At 59.9% G+C, this 20881-nt stretch overlaps 1 protein-coding gene across 5 annotated transcripts; it reads left to right on the top strand.

Annotated features, from left to right (window-relative positions):
* The first annotated feature begins 352 nt into the window (after nucleotides 1–352).
* RASGRP2 (RAS guanyl releasing protein 2) lies at nucleotides 353–15268 on the top strand. 5 transcript variants are annotated; one of them, XM_042957851.1, is made up of 17 exons: nucleotides 353–450; nucleotides 2350–2490; nucleotides 3150–3252; nucleotides 3776–3838; nucleotides 4198–4329; nucleotides 5106–5256; nucleotides 5444–5617; nucleotides 5813–5929; nucleotides 7273–7554; nucleotides 8680–8757; nucleotides 8973–9095; nucleotides 9427–9542; nucleotides 12769–12910; nucleotides 13182–13218; nucleotides 13581–13757; nucleotides 14837–14901; nucleotides 15048–15268. In XM_042957851.1, the coding sequence occupies exons 2-16, from the start codon at nucleotides 2418–2420 to the stop codon at nucleotides 14893–14895; spliced, it is 1827 nt and encodes a 608-aa protein (XP_042813785.1). In that variant the 5' UTR covers nucleotides 353–450; nucleotides 2350–2417; the 3' UTR covers nucleotides 14896–14901; nucleotides 15048–15268. The 5 variants fall into 5 exon arrangements, with proteins under 5 accessions (XP_042813785.1, XP_042813784.1, XP_042813781.1 ...); XM_042957850.1 differs by lacking the exon at nucleotides 353–450 and adding an exon at nucleotides 1936–2116; XM_042957849.1 differs by lacking the exon at nucleotides 353–450 and adding an exon at nucleotides 2969–3043 and having other exon boundaries at nucleotides 2405–2490.
* Nucleotides 15269–20881: the final 5613 nt, after the last annotated feature.

Here is a 20881-nt window from a genome sequence, read left to right as displayed (position 1 = left end):
TGCCCAACAGCCGGCAGGGCGGGGGGCGTAGGGGCGTCTGGGTGGGGGGAGAGGGCTCTCGGTTTAGATCCCCCCCTCCACGTCCCGCGAGGCCTGACCTCCGCTCGCCCACCCTCCGCGCGGCCGGTGGCGCAGCCCCAGCCCCGCGGCCCTGGCTTCCCGGGCGGCGCGGCAGGGGAGGGGTTAAGCTGCCGCAGGGACGGCCGCGTGCGGGGCGAGAGGGAGCCCCCGGTGGGGGAGGCGCAGCCGGCGGTGCGGAGCCCCGCGCAGGGGCGGGAGGGGTGGGGAGGGGAGGGGGCGGCCGCGGCGCGGGGGCGGGGCGGCGGGAAGCGGGGCCGCGGCGCCGAGAGCGGGCGGGAGCTGCAGCCGCAGCGAGGCCGGCGGGCGGGAGCGCACGGAGGTGGCGCCGGCCCGGCCGGGTGCGGGCTCCGTGCCGCGCGGGTCCCAAGAGTGAGTGAGCGAGAGCGGGCGAGGCGCCAGGCAGAGGAGGGCCTGGCCCCCAGCCCCCCCCCCCCCCCAGGGCGACGGCGGCGGCGGGCCGGGGGCAGCGGGTGGATTGGTGGGAGCGGAGTCTGCGGCCCGGGTCCGGGGTAGGTGGGAGAGAGCTGAAGCGCCCTGGACGACCCGCGGGAGGGGGCGGCATCCGCGGCGCCTCCGGCCCTTCCCAGCCACGTCTCAGCGGGACCTTCTCTCGCGGACCCCCCATTTGACAGATGAGAAAATTGAGGCTCCGAGAGGCCAAGTGACTCTCAAGGTCACACAGCGAGGAGGCGACAGAGCTAGACGGGGCTGGCTCTGGGTGGCTCCTAGGAAAAGTCAGCCAGAGAACTCAGTAGAGGAGCCCCCTCCAGCCCCGGCGAGTTTGTGCAGGGGAGGGGGACGGGGTACCTTTGGGGGGGGGGGCAGGCTCTGCCAGCGTCCGGGGATGAGGGGTGTCAGGGCGCTGCGGCCGCAGAGCTGGTTTCTGGACTGCGGAGGAAATGGGGGCGGCGGAATGGGCGTGTGTGCACACCCATGGGGGTGTGTGCATGTGTGGGATTGTACATGCGTGTAGGTGCACTGTCGTGTGTGTGTGTGTGTGTGTGTGTGTGTGTGTGTGCGTGCGCGCACGTGTGCGATTTCAGAGCCTCCGTGGCCGCGGGACTCCAGCCTGGCCTGGCTCGAGCGAGCTGCAAGTCCAGAACTGGCCCCATCAACGGGTTTGCATTCTGGGCTAGAAAGCTGGGTACGTGTGCCCGAGGGATCCTTCCTGCAGGTGTGCACGGGGTGTGAGTGCCATTGTGTGTATGAGACAGAGGCTGGGAGGCAAGTGCCTGAGGCCCAAGTGTGTGTGTATGGGGTGGAGGGGTCTTCCCCCCAATGTGGGCCTCTGGCCTCAGGTATAGAATGAGAGTGTGTCCCTGCATGGGTGTGTATCACCCCGCGTGTGACTGGGGTTGCTGGTGGAGACGTGCCGGCATTCTCCACCCCTCAGGACGCTGGCGCCCCCTTCTGGGCGCCCTGCTCTGTGTGTTCGAATGTGGCCTGCCTGTGAGTGAGCTCACAGTTCGACTGTGTAGTATGGGGCCTGGGTCCGGAGCTCCGGCTGGGGAGGAAGATGGTCTGCGGAAGGGCTGCACCCGGACCCCTGGGGCCTTCACGGAGGAGGTGGCTTGGGAGCGCGTGGTTCCCAGGCTCAGGCTTCCCGCTGACGCCTCCGGGGCGGCAGCGGGCTCCCCCCACCCCCACCCCGCCCCAGGAATGTTCTGCACTCTAGCTCGCCTCCCCAAGGGCAGGCCCCTGGGGGTTGCCACAGCCCCGCCTCCCCTCCCGGGAGCCCGGGAGGGGGCGATGCGGGCAGGACGCCTGGGTTCCTCCCTCCCTCCCATCCCAGGGAGAAATTCCTCCGAGGTCCCCTCAGGCTCTGGGTTCCCAAAATAACCCTGCGGGGGAAGGGAGGCTGTGGAGGGAGGGAAGCGGGAGGGGCGTAGAGCCGAGCTGCGGGGTGCTGCAGGTGCCTCCGGGGAGAGGACGCGAGAAGAGGGCCTACGAGGGGTTGGGGCACAAACCAGTTCCCGGAGTGTCCTGGCTCGTCCCCATCCCCGGGGAGCCCCTCGGCCTTCCCGCGACTCCAAGGGTGAGCCGGAAGCCTCGCGGCCGGTCGGTTTCCCAACTGGTGGGTTGCACCATCCCGGGCCAGACCGTTTAACCCCGGGAGTGGCCGCGGCGCACGACTCCGCCCCTGCCCAGCAGGGGGCGTGCCCGCCCCGCCCCGTTCCTGCCCGCCCCGCGACTCGCAACCCACCCACCCACCCCCCCCCCCCCCCGCCGGCGCCTCCGCAGACTCCCTCTCTGCCTCTCCCGGGACAGGGGTCCGGTCGGAGCCCCTTGGGAGGCTTCGGAGCGCAGCTTGGCCCAGCCTCCCCGCGCCGGCGGCCATGGCGGGCACCCTAGACCTGGACAAGGGCTGCACGGTGGAGGAGCTGCTCCGCGGCTGCATCGAAGCCTTCGGTGAGTGGCACGGGAGGGCACGCCCAGCCTGAGCCCAGCTCCGAGCCTGAAACGGGGTCCCTGCCTCCCCGGGCAGACCCCTGGCCTGGACCCACCCAGTTCCGCATCCTGCCACCTTTTTAACGAAAGCCTTCTCTTCATTGCTCGGTAGAGAGATCCACACGCTTCGGAAAGATAAAATGTTTCCCTTCCCTGCTATGCCGGCATTGAAGGGAGGGACGGGGTCCCCAGACTCTGGAACATGCGGAGCGTTATCTGTCTCCCCGGAGGATCCGGAGGAACTGTCTATCTCTGGCCTGGGAGCTGTTTCCGGCTGGTGGGGGGCGGCTTATCTGGTGAGGGGGTGCCCTTTCCCCCAAGCACTCAGGAAGTGGCCTCTGGATTCTTGACCCCCGGGAACCCAGGCTTCTTCCGCCCCAGCTGGTTCCCCTCGGGACGATGGGCCCGGATCAGACGCTTCCCTCCTCCGGTTCCTCAGATCCTGCCTTATCCCTCGCCCACCCTACCTGTTCTTTCTAATCTGCCTACAGGATTCGCAGTCCTGGCAAAGCAGGTGATGGGCGGGGGGCCACATATCCGGCGGGCTGTGGGGTAGGCTTTAGGGACCACAGCTACGGGACGCAGGGTCACCCCGCTTCTCTCTGACCCCTCGGAGTTAGATGACTCCGGGAAGGTGCGAGACCCGCAGCTGGTGCGCATGTTCCTCATGATGCACCCTTGGTACATCCCTTCTTCGCAGCTGGCGGCAAAACTGCTCCACATATATCCTTCGCGGGCCTCGCCGTGGGCCCTGCAGTCCTGCTTGGGGGAGCCAGGCCGCCCAGCCCAGGCCAAGAATGGGCTCCGCTCCTAGAGCATGGGCCCCTTATAAGCCCTAGAATCCAGGCTTGGCGCAACCTTGCTCCAGGGCCGAGGCTCCGCCCCTTCCCGCCTCTCGAGTCAGGCCCCGCCCCCGCCCCGCCCCTCCTCAATTTGGGCTCTCTACAGCCTAGGACCTGTCCCTACTCCCAGCCCAAGTCCCTCCTCCGGCCTCCTTCCCGGAACCCAGGTCATGCGTTCAGCCACCCCTTAGAACCTAGCCCCGTTCCTAGCTGTGCACCCTCCCCAGACTCGCCCCTCACCCCCTCTTCAGCCCCTTTCCTACAGGCCCCACCCCAGGTCCCGCCCCCAGCATCTCTCCTAGGACCAGGCCCCTCCCACGGTCTCCCTCCAGAAGCCGGGACCCATCTCCTGCCTCCCTTTCTAGAATTAGTCTCCATCCTCGTTTTCCTTAACTCTCCTTCACCTACCAACAATCCCGGAAGGACAACTCCAATTCGCTGCAGGTGAAAACATGCCACCTGGTCAGGTGAGCCTTCCTTTTGCGACGCTGTCCCCTCTTCTCGCTCCCTTCTCTCAGGCTTCAGACTGGCCTGAAGGAGTGGAAAGAACACGTTCTGGGAGTTGGTCATGTGGGTTTGAACCCGGGCTCTGTCCATGGTGGGCCGGCTGTCACAGGCTTGCCTCTTTCCTGGTCTGGGCCTGGGTTTTCTGATCTGCCCCGTGGGGGTGGGGAAGGAATGAACGGGGGGGGGGGGGGTGGGTGGGTGGGTGGGATGGTTGCGGGAGGGAGCCACAGTGTAGGGCTCTTTCCCCCTCTTTGGGGAACTACAATCCCAGGGGGTGGTGGGGGGAGGGCTGCCTTGGGTGACTCAGAACTTCCGCCAGGTACTGGATCTCGGCATTCCCAGCAGAGTTTGACTTGAACCCTGAGCTCGCTGAGCAGATCAAGGAGCTGAAGGCTCTGTTAGACCAAGAAGGGAACCGGCGGCACAGCAGCCTCATTGACATCGAGAGTGTGTGCGTGGGGCGAGCTTGAGGGCTGGGGAGGGCGCTCAGCGTCCTACACCATCTGTACTTAACAAATGTTTGTTGAATTGAATGAGTGAGGGTCATGTTACTCTCTTGCTGGAAAACCTATGGCCCCCTGTCGCCTTCACAATGTCTCGGCTGGGGATCAAAGCCTTTGGTGGTGTCCAGGCGGCTTGGCATTCCTGCAGCATCTTCCACAGCCCACTCCCATTCCGTGCACGCCATGCGACAGCTGTACGGGTCCGCTCGTCATTCCCTGCCCTGCATCCTTTGCGCCATGACGTTCCGCTCATACGGGCCCCCCTTGCCTGCCTCTCTGTGTTGTCAAGACTCAGCTCAGGTGTGGACTGTGTCCGGGCGCTGAGGGCTCGGAGGCCTTCCGGGGCAGAATTTGCCATTCCCTCCCGTGGCCCGCACTTTGTGCAGACCCCTCTGTGCAAAGACCTGTAGACGCGCCGCGCAGTTTGGTGATTGTCTGTTTCTGTGTCTGTCTCCCTCAGTAGACTGTGAGCTCTCCAAGGGAAGGAACTGTGTCTTGCTCCTCTCTGTACCCCCAGTGCCCAGCACAGTGCCTGAGTGCATGACGAGGGGGGAGTTTGCAGGAGTTGCTGGGACTGGGGACATCAGTGCCCAGCACGGTGCCACGGACTGTGTCGGTCCTCAGTCAGCCTGAGTGGTGCCTGCGCACGAGTGTGGGGCCACAAGGGACGGGGCATCTCCAGCAAAAGGGCTCACTGCCCCGCCCCCCCCCTCCCCCCCCCCAGCCCCACCTACAAGTGGAAGCGGCAGGTGACCCAGCGGAACCCCGTAGGACAGAAAAAGCGAAAGATGTCCCTGTTGTTCGACCACCTGGAGCCCATGGAGCTGGCGGAGCATCTCACCTACTTGGAGTATCGCTCCTTCTGCAAGATCCTGGTGCGGCCCCGGAGGGCATGCGGTCAGGGGTAGAGTTTGGGTTGGGGAGGAGTCCCAGGAGGATCGGGGGTCCCTGGGGTCGGCAGGGTCACAGGGTGGGTTGGGGGTTTTCAGTAGCTGGAGGGTGAGGCGTGGTCATCTGTGAGGGGAGGGGCCCGAAGGGGCTGAGGCCACTCCCATCCCCCAGTTCCAGGACTATCACAGTTTTGTGACTCACGGCTGCACCGTGGACAACCCCGTCCTGGAGCGATTCATCTCCCTCTTCAACAGTGTGTCGCAGTGGGTGCAACTCATGATCCTCAGCAAGCCCACAGCCCCTCAGCGGGCCCTGGTCATCACACACTTCGTCCACGTGGCAGAGGTGCCCGTCGCTCCACCCCCCCCACCCCCCCCCACCCCCCACCCCCCCCCCCCCCCGCCCCCCGCCAGCCTCCCAGGTGCCCAACCGCGGAGTCGTTCCTTTCCACCAACCCACTGCCTCCTCGCCAGAAAAGCTGGGCCAAGTTCTGGGCCTCTTCAGTGACTGGCTGCCTACCCCTCCTCCTTTGCCCCCCAGAAGCTCCTGCAGCTGCAGAACTTCAACACACTAATGGCAGTGGTGGGAGGCCTGAGCCACAGTTCCATCTCGCGCCTCAAGGAGACCCACAGTCATGTTAGCCCTGAGACGGTCAAGGTGCCTGGGACTGGGGTGGGTGGGTCAGGGGAACAGCCTGGTCAAGCCCTGGGCTAGCCCTTTCCCAGGTCTGGCCTCACTGACAACTCCTAGTAGCGTCGCGGGCTGGGCACTCCTGTCCCCATTTGACAGATGCAGAAACTGAGGCTTGGAGGGGTCCCATGCTTTTCACAGGTTACACGACCAAAGCGGCAGAGTGGGGGCTTACCGGTCTGCCTGACCCCAAAGCTTGTGTTTTTTTCCTCTCCTTTTCTTTCTTTCTCTCTCTCTCTCTTTCCCTTTCTTGCTTTCTTTCTTTTTTAAGTTATTTATTTATTTATTTTGAGAGAGAAAGTGTGAGCGGGGGAGGGGCAGAGGGATTGGGAGAGAATCCCAAGCAGGCGACTGCGGTGCCCGATGTGGGGCTCGATCCCCTGAACCGTGAGATCATGACCTGAGCTGAAACCCGAGAGTCGGACGCTAAGCACCTGAGCCCCCCAGGTGCCCCCTTTTATTTGTTTATTTATTTTAACATATTGGGTGACGTACATAGAGCGAAATATATAAAGCGTATGTATGTAGAGGTTAAAGAAAAATTAGAAAGAAAATGCCTGTGTAACTTAGCACCCAGGTCAAGAAACAGAAGCTTCCAGCACCTGAGACCGTAACTCCCCACCTCCCCCCCCGCCCCCCGCCCAATCAGAGGTGACCAACGTCATGACTTTTGTAATGAGGGCCCTGCTTTTCTTTACAGCTTTACCATACCACGTTGTATGAATCTCAAAATAACGTGGGAGTTTTGTTGCCTGTTTCTGAATTTTCTATGAATGGGATCATGTTGTGTGTTACTTTATGTCTTGCTTCTTTCCTTCTAACGTTCTGTTACTCATTCGTTTCCACTGCCGTATGATATTTTATTGTAAGTCTACTGCAAGTTATGTATCTCCTGTTGAACATTTGGGGGTCTTCCCAGCGTGGGCGGTTACAAAGGACACAGCGGAGGACGTTTCTTCTGGATCTTTGTCCTGTTCTCTTCGCCGCCCCGAGCCTCAGTTTCTTCTGTTAAATGTTAGGGATAGTCTGTGCCCAGGGCTGGTGTGGAGGTGGGGTCTTGGGCAGTGGGCGTTCCCTTGGACTCATGACCTATAAACTCTGACCCCCAGGGGCTAAGGGAGACAGTGCTGGGGGACAGTGAGGGAGGATTTTTTAACCTTTCACCCATCTCTGGCTCCTCATCCTCTCCCACGTTTCCAGGGCTCGGGGCGGGGGGGATGGGGGGAGGCGTAGTTGAGCCAGTGATGTGCCTAACGTGTGTGTGATTCTTTGCTTTTTGCCCCCACCCACCACGCCCCACCCCACCCCAGCTCTGGGAAGGTCTCACGGAACTGGTGACAGCCACAGGGAACTATAGCAATTACCGACGCCGGCTGGCAGCCTGCGTGGGCTTCCGCTTTCCCATCCTGGGCGTGCACCTCAAGGACCTGGTGGCCCTGCAGCTGGCACTGCCTGACTGGCTGGACCCCGCCCGGACCCGACTTAATGGGGCCAAGATGAAGCAGCTCTTCAGCATCCTGGAGGAGCTGGCCATGGTGACCAGCCTTCGGCCACCAGTGCAGGCCAACCCAGATCTGCTGAGCCTACTCACGGTGAGGGGGCTTGGGAACAGGGACGCTGGGGGGGGGGGGGGGGCGGGGGCTGGGCACCAGCGTGGACAACCACCTCTGGTCTTGGGTTCACGCAAGGCTGCGGGCTTGGCCTTGTGTTCTAGGTTCTGATCAAGGAACTGAGATCCAGCCTGGGCTCCAGGGTCTGGAGTGGACACCGAGATGAGTTGCAGCCTCTGAAAGGGGCTGTGGACTCAGGTCTGATTTCGAGGCTGGCATGTGGACTTTCTGTGCCGGGCTTGAAGCTAGGCCTGGGTCCTGGGTTGAGTTCCTGGCAGTGGGTTGTGTTCAAGGCTTGGGGCTCAGCTCTGGCTTCTGGGGTCAGGGGTGATTTCTTTTTTTTTTTTTTTTTTTTTTTTAAATTTTTTTTAATGTTTATTTATTTTTGAGACCGAGAGAGACAGAGCATGAGCAGGGAAGGGGCAGAGAGGGGGGGTGCGGGACACAGAATCCAAAGCAGGCGCCAGGCTCTGAGCTGTCAGCACAGAGCCCGACGTGGGGCTCGAACTCACGGACTGTGAGAGCATGACCTGAGCCAAAGTCAGACGCTTAACCGACTGAGCCACACAGGCGCCCCAGGGGTGGTTTCTAAACATGGCCTTGAGCTCTCAGGAAAGGTCTGGGCTTGGTCTTGCACTCGGTGTGGGGGTCGAGGATGGGAGTTAGGTTCTAGTCGAGATCTAGACTAGGTTCGAGACACTGAGCCGAGGCTGGAGTTTTGGGTTTAGAGTGAATTCTTAACGGTTTCTAGCCTCTGGGCTGGGATCAGGATTGAAATCTGAGCTGGATTCTTGATGTGGGGTTGGGTTCTAGGTTGGGGCTTAATTTCAGAGCTCTTGGTTGTGTTCTGACCTGGATTCTTGGCTGGATTCTTGGGGGCGCGTTGTGCCCAAGATTTGGGGCCAAGCGGCGGGGTCTGCTCTGTGTGCTAGGCTGGTGTGTGGTCACTGGGGTGTGTTCTAAGGTGGCCTTTGTCCCGAGTCTAGCTTCTGGGCTGGGTTCCAGGCTGAGCCGTGGCCTCTAAGTGGACCTATGACCCTGGGCTCTGGACAGCGGGCTCCTGAGGGCAGCAGGGGCAGGGGGTGTGATCAGGCCTGTGTGTCTTAGGTATCTCTGGATCAGTATCAGACAGAGGATGAACTCTACCAGCTGTCCCTGCAGCGGGAGCCGCGCTCGAAGTCCTCGGTGAGACAGGGAATCCCTGCCTCCCCACTCTCCCCCACCTCTTTCTCCCCCACCTCTGCCCTTCCTGAAACTCCCAGGACAGAGGCTACCTCACCTGTCCAGCTTGCTGGGCGGGCTCCCTTCTCCCCAGGGCTTTCCTGCCTGCCCCCACCCCCAACCCCGGGCCCTGGACTCCCTCACCTCCGGCCTTCACTCAGGCCTGACCATCCCCACAGCCAACCAGCCCCACAAGCTGCACCCCGCCTCCCCGGCCCCCGGTGCTGGATGAGTGGACCTCAGCTGCCAAACCCAGGCTGGATCAAGCACTCCTGGTGGAACACATCGAGAAGATGGTGGAGGTGAGACTCTGTGGCAGCCAGCCCTGCAACCTGAGGGGTCGGGGGACAGGTCCGCAGCGGTGCATCGAGAACGATTTTGCCTGGCCACCACCCTCGGAGCCACACTGGCGCCTCGTTCCAGGGCCAGGGCTCAGGCTCCGGCAGGCAAGGGGCGGAGCCAGTGGGCGGGGTTGGGGGGGGTACGGTAAAGGGAGAGAAAAAGGGGAGCTGCAGAGGCGCCCACGCCTCAGCACCCTTCGTAACATGGACTGGGCCTGTGGACAGGACGGGACTGACTCCTGTTTCGTTCTCCTGTCCTCCTGTCCCCCGCGTGTCCCTCTGTGCACTTCAGTCTGTGTTCCGGAACTTTGACGTCGATGGGGACGGCCACATCTCACAGGAAGAGTTCCAGATCATCCGTGGGAACTTCCCTTACCTCAGCGCCTTTGGGGACCTCGACCAGAACCAGTGAGGAGGGCTGGGGGCTGGGGGAGAGGGAAGGCAGGCTCACTTCCCCCCCGGGTTTCAGCTTCCTCCTGTGCAAGAGGAGGCCACTGAACCAGATGATCGCGGCCGAGGAAGCCACCAATGTGGCGAGGGGCTCGTATTGGAGGGGGAGGCTTCCAGCTGTGGCAGCACAGGGTTACCCCACTCACTCAGACAGATGGGGGGGCCCCACCTGAATCTTGCAAAGACTGTGGCCTGGGGACTGTTGCTACATAAATGCCGCTTTATTTGTGGAGCTCACAGCTGGCAAAAAGTGTGGGCAAGTTCAACTCCTGGGTAGCCTGTTTTAATGAATAGAAAAGAAAGGCCTGTAATTAGCAGCACCCACTTGCTTATCAACAATTCACATACTGACAATTTGGACAAACAGCTGATTCTCTGAAGTAGGTTAAACATGCCCCCTGCAACCATGTTCATATCCCTGTTTTGCTGAGCAGACAAAAAACTCCAGTCGCAATTTACAGCCCCACCTCAGGTCGACTTATATTTTTAACGCTATTCATATTTCAAAAATCTGGGCTTTTTTTTTTTTTTTCCATATTGCGGAGCCCCACGTTAAAAAAGAAATCCAGGTAGTAAAACGGATTTACAGTGAACAAAGCGTATGAAGTGAGACGCCAAAGTTACGTTCGTCCTCCCATCTTTCCCCATCAGAAGAGGCTATATTATTAGTAACATGTTTGCAATGCCACTGGCTTGGCAACAGTGTGTCCTTCCAGTCTTTTTTTTTTTTTTTTTTCCCCACCCTGCATGTGCAAATTGCTACAGATTTTGTTTGTGCCTGTTCCATGGACAAATAGGATTGTGGTATAAATCTAGCTCTGCCCACGGGGCTGGTTACAGTTGCTTTGTTTCTGCTCCCAGAACTGAGACAGAATTCTAGGTTATGTCCCTGGGTTGGTGGGTGGATTTTTTCCAGGTCACACTTTTAGTGAGGGTGCAGCTCGCTGTTGGAGACCTTAGATACAGCTTCGCGCGGGGGTCTCAGCCTTGACTTCCCACCTCCTGCGCACCCCAAGCCTTGTGCCCAGCCCATCTGGGCACCAAAATCCAGCACCTGGCTCTCTAGGGAGACCAGCAACCCCCTCCTAGGGCAGCCTCAGCCTTGGTCCCAACTCCCTGCCTCAGCTTGATGCTCGCTCTCTGTTTCTGGAATGAGAGGATGCCCATTTCTTTCCCACAAACTCACCTACGCATTTAAAGCAAATTTTGGTATATTTTAACCGGGATCTAGTATTTTATTTGTAGCAGCAGGGTTTGCAGGGTTTTTTGTTGTTGTTGTTGTTGGTGGTGGTGGGTTTGTTTGTTTGTTTGTTTATTTATTTATTTATTTATTTATTCATTATCACTTTCTTGATGGAACTGCACGTCTCGCTTTTTTGCTTTTGTTTTTGTTTTCCACGTAACCCTCTATCACGGACATCTTTCCACGCCAGCTTCGTGCAGAACGACCTCATTCTTTAGAATAGCTGCAGAGTGTCCCGCTGTCATTATCCTGCTGATGGACATGTAGACTGTCCCCAGTTTTCCGCTGTTAATATACGCCATGCTGCTGTGAACATCTTTGTACCGATGCACCCAGGCCACTATTTCTGTAGGTGAAATTCCTGGAAGTGGGATAATTGGATCAAAAGATATGCACATTCTAAATTAGGAGAGAGCCTGCCAAAGTGACCTCAGGCAAGGTTGTGCCAGCCTGCACCCCCGTCAGCAGTGAGTGAGTGCCCATCTCCCAACTTCCTTGCCAACACTGGACGCTATAATAAGCTTTACAATTTTGTCAGTCTAATTGGCAAATGGTGTCTTGGTTAAATTTGAATCTCTTTAATACTAGCGGGGGTAGGATCTCTTTTCATATGTTTATCGGTCCCTTATATTTCTTTTGTTAATTGCTTGTTCATATTCTTTGTCCATTATTCCACTGGGTTTGTGGGTCTTTTTTTCTCATTGATTTTCAGAATCTCTGTTAATGGATGTTAACTCTTTGCTGTCGAATGTGTTTGCAAATATCTTCTTCCAGTCTGTCGTTTGTGTTGTCCGTTTCCATATAAAATTTTAAAAAAGTGTCGCGTGTTCAATATGTCCGTCTTTTCCTTTATGACTTCTTGGACTTGTGTTATGTCTAGAAAGGCCCTCATCTCCTTGAAATTCCAAAGGTATCCTCTTACACCTTTCCAGATACTTCGATGGTTTTTGTTTTTACATCAGTGGTCTCAGTTCAGTGAGAATGTAGTGTCCAGGCACAGCGTGCGGTAAGAATCTAGGGTGATATATATATTTTTTCTAAATGGCCAGCTGTCCCAATGCCCCACTGAATTGAAGGATCACCTGGACCACATCATGGAGCCCCAGATATAATAATAGTCAGGAGTTTCCAACAAGGATGAACACTGACAGAAATAGCTCCGCGTGGCCCAGGACCTACCAACTACACAGACACTGTTATAAATGCTTCATGTGCCCTCATTCAGTCCTCACACAGACCCATGAGGGGCAGGAATTATCACTGTCCCCGTTTATAGAAGAAGAAACTGAGGCACAGGGAGATTAATGAGCCCAACGGTCACAGAGCCAGGAAGTAACCAAGCCAGAATTTGAACGGAGGTCTGTCTCCAGAGCACATGCTCCTTTCGTAAAATATGTTAATAGGTGAGAAAAGGGTTCTGTGGGAACCCCTGGGTTATGTGGGGGAATCCTGATTGCAGGTGTCTTTCCAGCACTCACCCGCATGAGAGTCAGAGGCAGGCGGCTTTTCCCAATCTTGTCTGGTCCCAGAGCTCAGCAGAAGTCTCTTGAATCTCAGGGCTCCCAATGGGTGTTCCAAAGAGCTCACGTTGGGAAACAAAGGCTGATAATCTCGTGGGAAAGCGCACAGCCCTTCTAGTTAGTTTACACGCCAACGCTGTGAAGTGACCCCGGCAGGAGTTATGATCCTCATTTCTCTGGGAAGGAAACCCAGGGGAAGTGACTTGCCCAAGACCACACAAGTGGTAGCGGCCGGTGCTTCTGGCTGGCTCCCAAGTCTAGGCCTCTCTTTGCGGCACCAGGAAATCTAAAACCAGGAGTTGGGTGAGGATCTTTTCCTTGGTAGGGAAGTTCCCAGTGGGATGGGTTAGGCTGGTGGGTGGCTGGTCCCGGGGGAGGGCCCCGACCTGAGGCGCTCCCTCTCCCACCCCGCCCCCCGCAGGGATGGCTGCATCAGCAGGGAGGAAATGGTGTCCTACTTCCTGCGCTCCAGCTCGGTGCTGGGCGGCCGCATGGGCTTCGTGCACAACTTCCACGAGAGCAACTCCTTGCGCCCGGTTGCCTGCCGCCACTGCAAGGCCCTGGTGAGACCCCCACCGAGCCACACCCCTCCAGCCCTGGCCCCTCCGCTCGCCCCGCCCTCCCTCCGGCCCCGCCCCTGCTGGAGGCCTCGTAGCAGAGTCGAACCTTGTTAATTCCGCCTGCCTCTCCTCTGGCCGTTCTGCGCCTGCGTTGGCCCGAGGGGCTCTAAAGCCCCAGAGTGGGTCAGTCCCAGTCCCTGCCCTTGAGAAAGAAGAGGTGGAATCATTACCTCTCAAGCCCTCTCCCCCAGCACAGCCCCCTCCTCTATTTCAGATCCTGGGCATCTACAAGCAGGGCCTCAAATGCCGAGGTGAGCAGGGCCGGAGGGCCGAATTTTGGGGGAAGAGCTACTCTCTGCGCGGGGATTCTAATTTTGGCGGGGCAACCGAGGAGGAGTGAGGTACCCTGGAGCCAGAGGGGTGTGCTGATTATATTGAAAGGGGTAGCCTTTAAGTGGGCTTTTATTGTGGTGAGACAGCTGCCCGGGCACCGAGGACTTGGCGGAGGGTGTGGATTGGTGAGCAGGATGAAGCACTTTGGAAGGAGAGTCTTATTTTGGTGGGGCAGCTGCTCAGGAGCACAGGAAACTGGGGAGAGGTGCAGGCCTGGGGAAGGGGCCGGAAAGCGTTCTGACCCAGGGCCCTGGCTGGGCTCCCCATCTGCCTCTCCCAGCCTGCGGCGTGAACTGCCACAAGCAATGTAGAGACCGTCTGTCCGTTGAGTGCCGGCGCCGGGCCCAGAGTGTGAGTCTGGAGGGGCCTGCGCCCTCGCCCTCGCCCACCCACACCCATCACCGAGCCTTCAGCTTCTCCCTGCCCCGCCCAGGTAGGCGAGGCTCCCGGCCTCCAGGTAAGAGGGGGGTCTCCTCCTGTGCTGTCCTGTGAGGGGAGGGAGGCAGGGCCATTGTGGCAAAGTATTAACCTATCCAGGAGGGAAAGCTTCCTGGAGTTTGTAATTCTGGGATGTTGGTGGGGTGATACTGAAGGATTGAAAAGGTAAGGGGGCCAGAAGGTGGCTCAGGAAACCTTGACCTTCTGAAGCTGAGAGAAACGAATAATACATAAAGAGTTAGAGTGAGGGCCCCTGGGCGGCTCAATCGGTTACGCAGTTAAGCGTCTGACTTCCATTCGGGGCATGATCTCGCGGTCTGTGAGTTCGAGCCCCGTGTCGGGCTCTGGGCTGACAGCTCGGAGCCTGGAGCCTGCTTCGGATTCTGTGTCTCCCTCTTTTTCTGCCCCTTCCCCTGCTCATGCTCTGGGTCTCCCTCAAAAATAAATAAACATTAAAAAAAGAAAAAAAAAAGAGTAAAAGTGAAAGGGGCTTCAAGATTCCAGTCACAGGGGTGCCTGGCTGGCTCAGGCAGCAGAGTATCCCTTTTCGTCTGCTCTGGAGGCCATTCTGAGAAATGTCCCTTGCCCTGGAAATCTTTGGCGGCTGTCTTGGGGGTCTCCTGTGGTTCTAGCGCAGTGTGCTGAATGACAGTTCCCCAAATGATTTATTTTGCTGAGAACACTCTGAACCACCATGTTAAACTGGGGTCGGAGGCAGTTGACCACAGCCATTTGAATTGGCCTGCGTCCTCAGAAATAGAGGCAGGCACCAGGCATCAGTCCTCAAAAATAGAAAAAGTGAAGCCATTTGCATGGAGCCTTCCGAAGTGCCGGGGTCTAAAATGTGAAACACACACAAAATTGACATTTGAAGCAAACTGCACTGACAAGTACGTGGCTGTGAAAAAGCCGCGGTGGAATGAAAACTTAGAAGAGGCTCAAAAACGGGAGGGCCGACTGGTTACTCAGTGAATTGATTTTTGGTGGATGGGTCTGCTTCCCGGATGGGGTAAGGTGTCGGCTGTGAGTGGGGGAAGGGCTGCTGAAGGCACAGAGACCCAGGAGCTGTTCCCGCGACCCCCGCCCACTTCCCTGCAGAGATCAGAGAGGAGGAGGTGCAGGCCGTGGAGGATGGCGTATTTGACATCCACTTGTAATTGATGGTGAGTCTTGGGCAGCCTGCGTGGCTGAGGGCTGGGGACATGGGGGGAGGGGAGGATCAAGGAAACAGGCCCTCTGTCTGCATGGCCCAGGCCGGGTGGACTCTTACTTTTTCCCTGACAACCTGTGTTGTTGTTTTCCTTCCCAGCTGTGACTGGATCAAACACTCAGGCCTGCCTTGGAGAAAAGACTTGGACCACAGCAGGAAGCCTGGGGTGCTGGGGCAGCAGGCTGGGGCTGGGGGGTGGGGTGGGGGGGTGAGGGTGGCATGCAGCTGAGGGTTGGGCCGGGGCTGGTGTCCCTAAGGTTGTACAGACTCTTGTGAATATTTGTATTTTCCAGATGGAATAAAAAGGCCCATGTAATTAACCCAGCCCATCAGAGCCTAGAATCTTCAAGGGGCAGGGGAGGGGGGGGGAGGTGGGTACCGTAAGGACAGGGGCTAGAATCTTAGCATCCAGAACTTTGTAGTCAGAGAATCTTGGGAGATCTGGAATCTCAAGTGTTGGGAATCTTAGGGGAGTAGAATTGGGGGGTAGAACTTTAGAACCCAGAAACCTTGAGACATAATAATCTTGGAGAGGGCCTAGAATCTCCAGGAATCCAGAATCTTGGCAGGGGCGGGCAGGGGGGGGCGTGTCTCAGACTTGATGCTACGGCTTCTTTGCACCCAGAATTGCTGGGCCCGGTGGCCTGGGTAACCGTAGCCTTCAGCCCGTAGCCGAAATTCCCTTGCTTGACAGGTGGCCTCTCAGCCCCTGCTTGAATACTTCCGGCGGTGGGAATCTCACTGCAGTGGGGGAGAGAGGGCAGCCCTGAGTGCTGGCTGTGGGGCAGGGAGGGAGGTGGGGACCTGGGCAGCCTTGGCCCCAGTAGCCCCTGCCGGGCTGGCAGCCTCTTGACCCGGTGCTGCTGCTGCCAGCCGGAAGGACGGTGACTTCCAGAGGAAATGCATATCGATCCCTCTCTCAGCCTCCTGTGGCCTCTCCCAACCCAGCTCTTCCCTCCTGAGTCTGCAGCACCGAGGTTTTGGGGGTCACCGCTACCTGAGGCTACTTCTAAGGCTGGTCTGGGTACAGAGGGTGGGGTAGGGGGGCTTCTGAAGGTTCTGAAACTGGGCCAGGCTCCAGCAGCCCTGAGAGTGGGAGCTGTCTCCTCCAACATTGGAGCTCCAATGGGGAGCTGCCCCCCAACCTGGGGTGTGTCGAACGGCAGCTGTGGGTTGTCCTGGGGGTGGCGCCTTGAGCACCGCCCCCCATTCCTACCTGCAAAGCAATGGCCTCAGCCCCTCCCTCGGGGGTCCCTGACCCCATGCTCCCCTCTCCCCTTGAGACCCCACTCCTGCCGGGCCACTCCTCACTGAGGTCACCTGCAGCTCTACCCTCTGTTGAGACCCCAGCCCTGTTCCCCATCGGGTCCCTCGCGCTACCCCTCCTTTCGTCCTCAGCCCCCTCCTGCCCTGCCCCCTCTGAAGGCTGTAATATCCGTTTCACGATTTGGGGGCTGAGTTGCTATAACAACAGACGGCGATTGTGTTGTGAAGAGCAGCTCGCTCCCGGTGCCGCCCGCCTCCCGCGCTGCCTCCGTCCCTGCAGCCTGGTCGGCTCCCCTCCCCGCAGCCCTCCGCCCCAGCCCGGCCTCTTCCCCGTGTGGTGTGTGCGTGTGTGTGTGCATATGTGCGCCCAGGTCTGCCCTGCCCGGGAGTGTGATGTGGGACTGTCTTTTCATGGTTGCGCGTGTGAATTAGGTGTACGAGCCTCACGTTGTGCGTGCGTGTGCATGTGTGTGTGTGCAGACACACACGCCGTATTTGCTGCGTTTCCCCTCCGCCGTGCGTCCCCACGGGACTGTGTCTGGGAGAAGGGCCACATTGGGTCGGGTGCCTTTTGGGGGGCTGTCTTGAGGTGGTGCGTCCCAACTACGTTGGGTAGCCTGAACCTTGGGACCTTGGCGGGGAGACCTCCCTGTGGCTGGGGGGAGGGGCAGGGAGGTGCAGCGGCTGCCAGGTGACCTTTCCTGCCCTTGATGGGCAAAGGTGGCCCAGAGAGCTGGGGGTAGGGACAGGAGACAAATGCTCACTCTTACATCCCTCCCTGCCCCTGCCCTCCTCCTATCCTTTCTTACACCCATCTATAAGGGTCTGAGAGAGTCTCTCTGAGTCACTGCACCTGTCCATCTGTCTGCCCATCCATGCCCCGGTGCCTGGCTGGACAAGTCTGTGTGTGTATGTGGGTGTGGGCATGGGGGGGGGGGCTGCAGGGAGAGAAGCAGTGGGGGATGGGTGGGGCAGTGGGCTGTGGGGTCAGAAAGGCGAATTCACATCTACAGGCCCTGACTCAGCAGCTCCCATTCTCTGGCTCCTCTAGTGGCCTTGGTGGGGCCAGCCTGAGGGTCTTTCCAAGGTCAGGCTGGTCCTCCAGTCTGGGACGTGGCTCAGGGATCTCTTCCCCGATCCCTAGGAAACACCCCCTGCAGTCCGGGTCTCCTCGTCCTCCACACAGTCTGGAGAGGAAGACCACTGGTGGGTGGGTGTCCTCGCTCATCTACTCAGTAAATGGCCACTCTGTGCAAAGTGCTTCCCGGGGGGAGAATGAGCCTGGAAGCAAGTCCTCTGTGTGCACCTGTTCCCCTGGGCGTGCACTTGCCTCCCGTGTGGAGGTACCTGTGTGCACAAGTTTGTATGTGTATGTGTATGTTCTTGGGCAAACATGTGCTTCCTGTGGGTAGCTTACCTGGGTGGGGCATTTCTGCAGCTGCCCCCCGTGTGTCTCTTTGGGAATGCCTGTGTGCACGTGGTTAGGTGTGCGTGGCTGTGAGTGTGCCTCTGGGTGCCCATGCACGCACTGGTGGTTGAATGTGTGTTCTTGTATGTTGTCTCTGGCGAAAGAAGCACCCACCTACCACTGGCTGTGCAAATCACAGACCCTGCAACAGAGATCAGGGTTTTGGGGTGAGGTGGCAGAATGGTCTGGTACACACACACACACACACACAGCCTCATTTAGAAGCCCAGTGCCCAACTTTGTGGTACACGCACCAGGTGCCGGGTCCACCTTTGATTGGCTGAGTGAATGAAGGGGTGTCCCCTTCCTCCCACACTCGTACACGCGCACAGTGATGTGGACACCCTCACAGGGAAGGCCTCGACCCAGCGCCCTCGCTCGCTCTGAAGCTCCTGGTTGGGGGGGGGGGGGTAAGAACAGAGAACTGGGCTGCTGCCAGCCTTCCTTCGGTGATCCAGGCAAAGTGCGGCCTCACCCCTGCCCCCGAACCTGCTCCTTCCCCAGTGCAGAGTTCCTGGCGGGACTGGGGGCCAGGCTGCAAACTCGGATTCCCATCAGGCACGGCTGGGAAACCCCAAGCCCTTAGGTCTACCCCGCCTCCATCTCTGCCTTTCCCTCCCCCACTGCCTGCTTCCTCCTCCCCGCAAAGACCCTCACGCCTCAGCTCTAGGGGAAGCCAGGGCGCCCTCGGGCGGTGGGAAGCGGAGGCCATACTAAGGGCCGGAAAAAGCCCCTAGCGGCTTCGGGCAGGCCCCCTTCCCTAGGCTCCCGGCAGCCGGGGCCCGCCCCTGGGCGTAGCCAGTAGAGGGCGTTGCGGCCCGGGCCCCTCACTGGTCCTGCTTTCTCGGGGCCCCCCAGTCGGGGCCCGCAAGTCTCTCTTGGGCACGTCCCAGTCCTGGGCGCTGCTACATCGACCAGCCGGCCGAGGGGTGCGGGACCCGAGGGCCCGACCCAATAGGACAGAGGCTAGGGCGCCTGGATTCCAGGAAAAGACACTGGGGCTGGGTTGGGGGTCTGCCTGGTTGGGAGCCTGGGCGCCAAGGCCAAGCACCGGGAGAGGCGGGGAAGAGCTCGGACGCCCTGGGGCCGGGACGCCTGGGTCCCTGGCAGGGAAGGGAGGTGGGCCTGTGGAGCGGAGGGACCGGCGGCCTCCGCGCCTTCGCATTGGCTGCGCCGCTCGTCCGTTAGCGCAGCGTGGTCCAATGCGCGTGTCTGGGGGGCGGGCCCTGGTGCTGATGCTGCCGTCAGTCGGTGTTGCAGGGATGCGGCGGCGGGAGCAGCCGCCCTGACTCGCAGAGCATCCTCCACAGAGCGGCACCGCGGCGGGGCAGGCGGGCGGACGAGCCGGCGGGCGGGGACGCGGCGGGGAGCGAGAGAGGCGCGAGGCGGCCGACACCGCCGGCCCCGGCTCTGCCACCCGCTGGAGACGGGGCGGCCCTGGGGCTCTGATCCCCACCCTCCAGCTCTTGGCGCCCCCAGAACCAGGTAGGGGGGGGGGCTGCGGCGGAGACGGGCGGGGGGCGGGAGCCGATCGGGGGAGGGGAGCGACCGGAGGGGCGGGGGAGGCAGGAAGGATGGATTGGGGGGCGGGGGCGCTGCCGTGCTGAGAGGGCTGGCTGGGTGACAGCGAGGAGGCTAAGTGGCTTGGGGGTGGGTGGGTTGGGGGTCGGAGGCTCCCTGTGGAAGGGGCACTGGCCCTGAGCTGGGGTGAATGGAGAGGGGTGAGAGGGAGGGTCGTTGGGGGAAGGGATGGGGCGAGAAGGAGGGGCATCTGGAGGGCTGAGAGGGAGGCTCTGAAGGGGGGTCCCCAGTCTGTGCTAGCCCCAAGGGCTGGTAGCAGTGTTCCTCCAGAGGGGCTGGGGAGCTGTTGTGCTCTGAAGGGTCCGCAGGGGCGAAACCAGCGAGGAACTGGGCTTGGTGGGAGAAGGAGAGGGCGCTGGAGAGGGGAAAGGGAGAAGTGGAGAGGCAAGGAGCAGGGGCCAGGCCAAGGGCTTCATACTGGGGGGCACCACTGAGGACCAGGCTTTCCTGGGGGATGGGAGCCAAGGGGAGAGGAGGTTATTGGGAGGGAGCAGAGGGGAAGGTGCCAAGGTGCTTGAGGCAGAGATGGGTCCGTGCCGGGGGGGAGAGCCGGGAAAGATGGGGGGCCTGAGGGAGAGGAGCGGAAGCTTGCGGGGGAAGGTTGGGGGCGATGGAGAGGGAGACTGGGAAATCAGTAGGAGGGGGCTGTGCTGGGGTGGGAATGCGCTGGGGGCGGCGACAGGGTTATGGTCAGAGAGTGCTGCAGGGAGAGGCAGCTGCAGGGCCCTGGGCCGGCTCCCCCACCCCCAAAGAGGAGGGGACCATTTCTCATGTCCCAGCCTCTCCCCTAGCTGAAGGAGCCATCTGCCCTGGGTTCTTTGGGCTGGGTATGAGCCCTTGAACCCTTGATGGGGCCCTTGGAGGCAAAATTGGCTTTTCGGGGGCTCTTGTCTTCTTTACTCTCAACCCCCACCTGAGTCCTGGGCGAAGGCATTCGGTGCCTCACTGAACAAGTGAGGGCTGGGGCTGGGAGGGGCTTGTTTCGTGGTGCCTGGAGGTGAAGGGGGTGGTTGTCCAGACCCGGAGGGATGAATCTTAGGGGGGTAGGTCTTGGCTGTTCAGTCCTCTCGACTGCCTTGGGGGTTTCCTCACACCCCTGGTTTTGTATGTGCTGGGGGTGGGGTGGGGTGGGTGAGCTCCTGCCCCTCCCTCTGTCCACCTGCCTCGTGCCTGGGTATTCCTTTTGGGGGACTTTAGGGCTCTGCGTTCTCTATCTTCTGCCAGAGAAGTAGCAAGAGAGAAAGGAGACAGAAGGAAGAAAGAGTGGAGGGAGGTCGGTTGGTCTGTTAAGCGCGAGGCCTCCTGTCCTGTGGGTGCTTTGGCCACTACTGTCCCTAACTCCTCGTGCCTCCGGGGACGCCTCCAGGGATGCTGGCATCTGAGGGTGGGGGCGAAGGGTCTAGCTGGGGGTTCCTTCATTCCTGCTGGAGGAAGTGTGCTCAGGCCCACCCTGTCCTCAGATCCACGGGGGTGGGTGGGACTGACCCACAGGCAGAGGCCAGTGGCCACCAGGTGGCTGAGGAGTTCTCTCCAGGAGCCAGGGTCCGGTTCCGGCTTCTTGGCTTGGGCTGAATCCACACTATGTGTGCCTGGGAGGAGGGGGCTGGGTTCTGCAGGG

Source organism: Panthera tigris, chromosome D1, assembly GCF_018350195.1.
Source record: "Panthera tigris isolate Pti1 chromosome D1, P.tigris_Pti1_mat1.1, whole genome shotgun sequence".
Lineage (NCBI taxonomy): Eukaryota > Metazoa > Chordata > Mammalia > Carnivora > Felidae > Panthera > Panthera tigris.
Note: the sequence above shows the minus strand (reverse complement) of the source record. Positions and strands in the feature narration are given on the sequence as shown.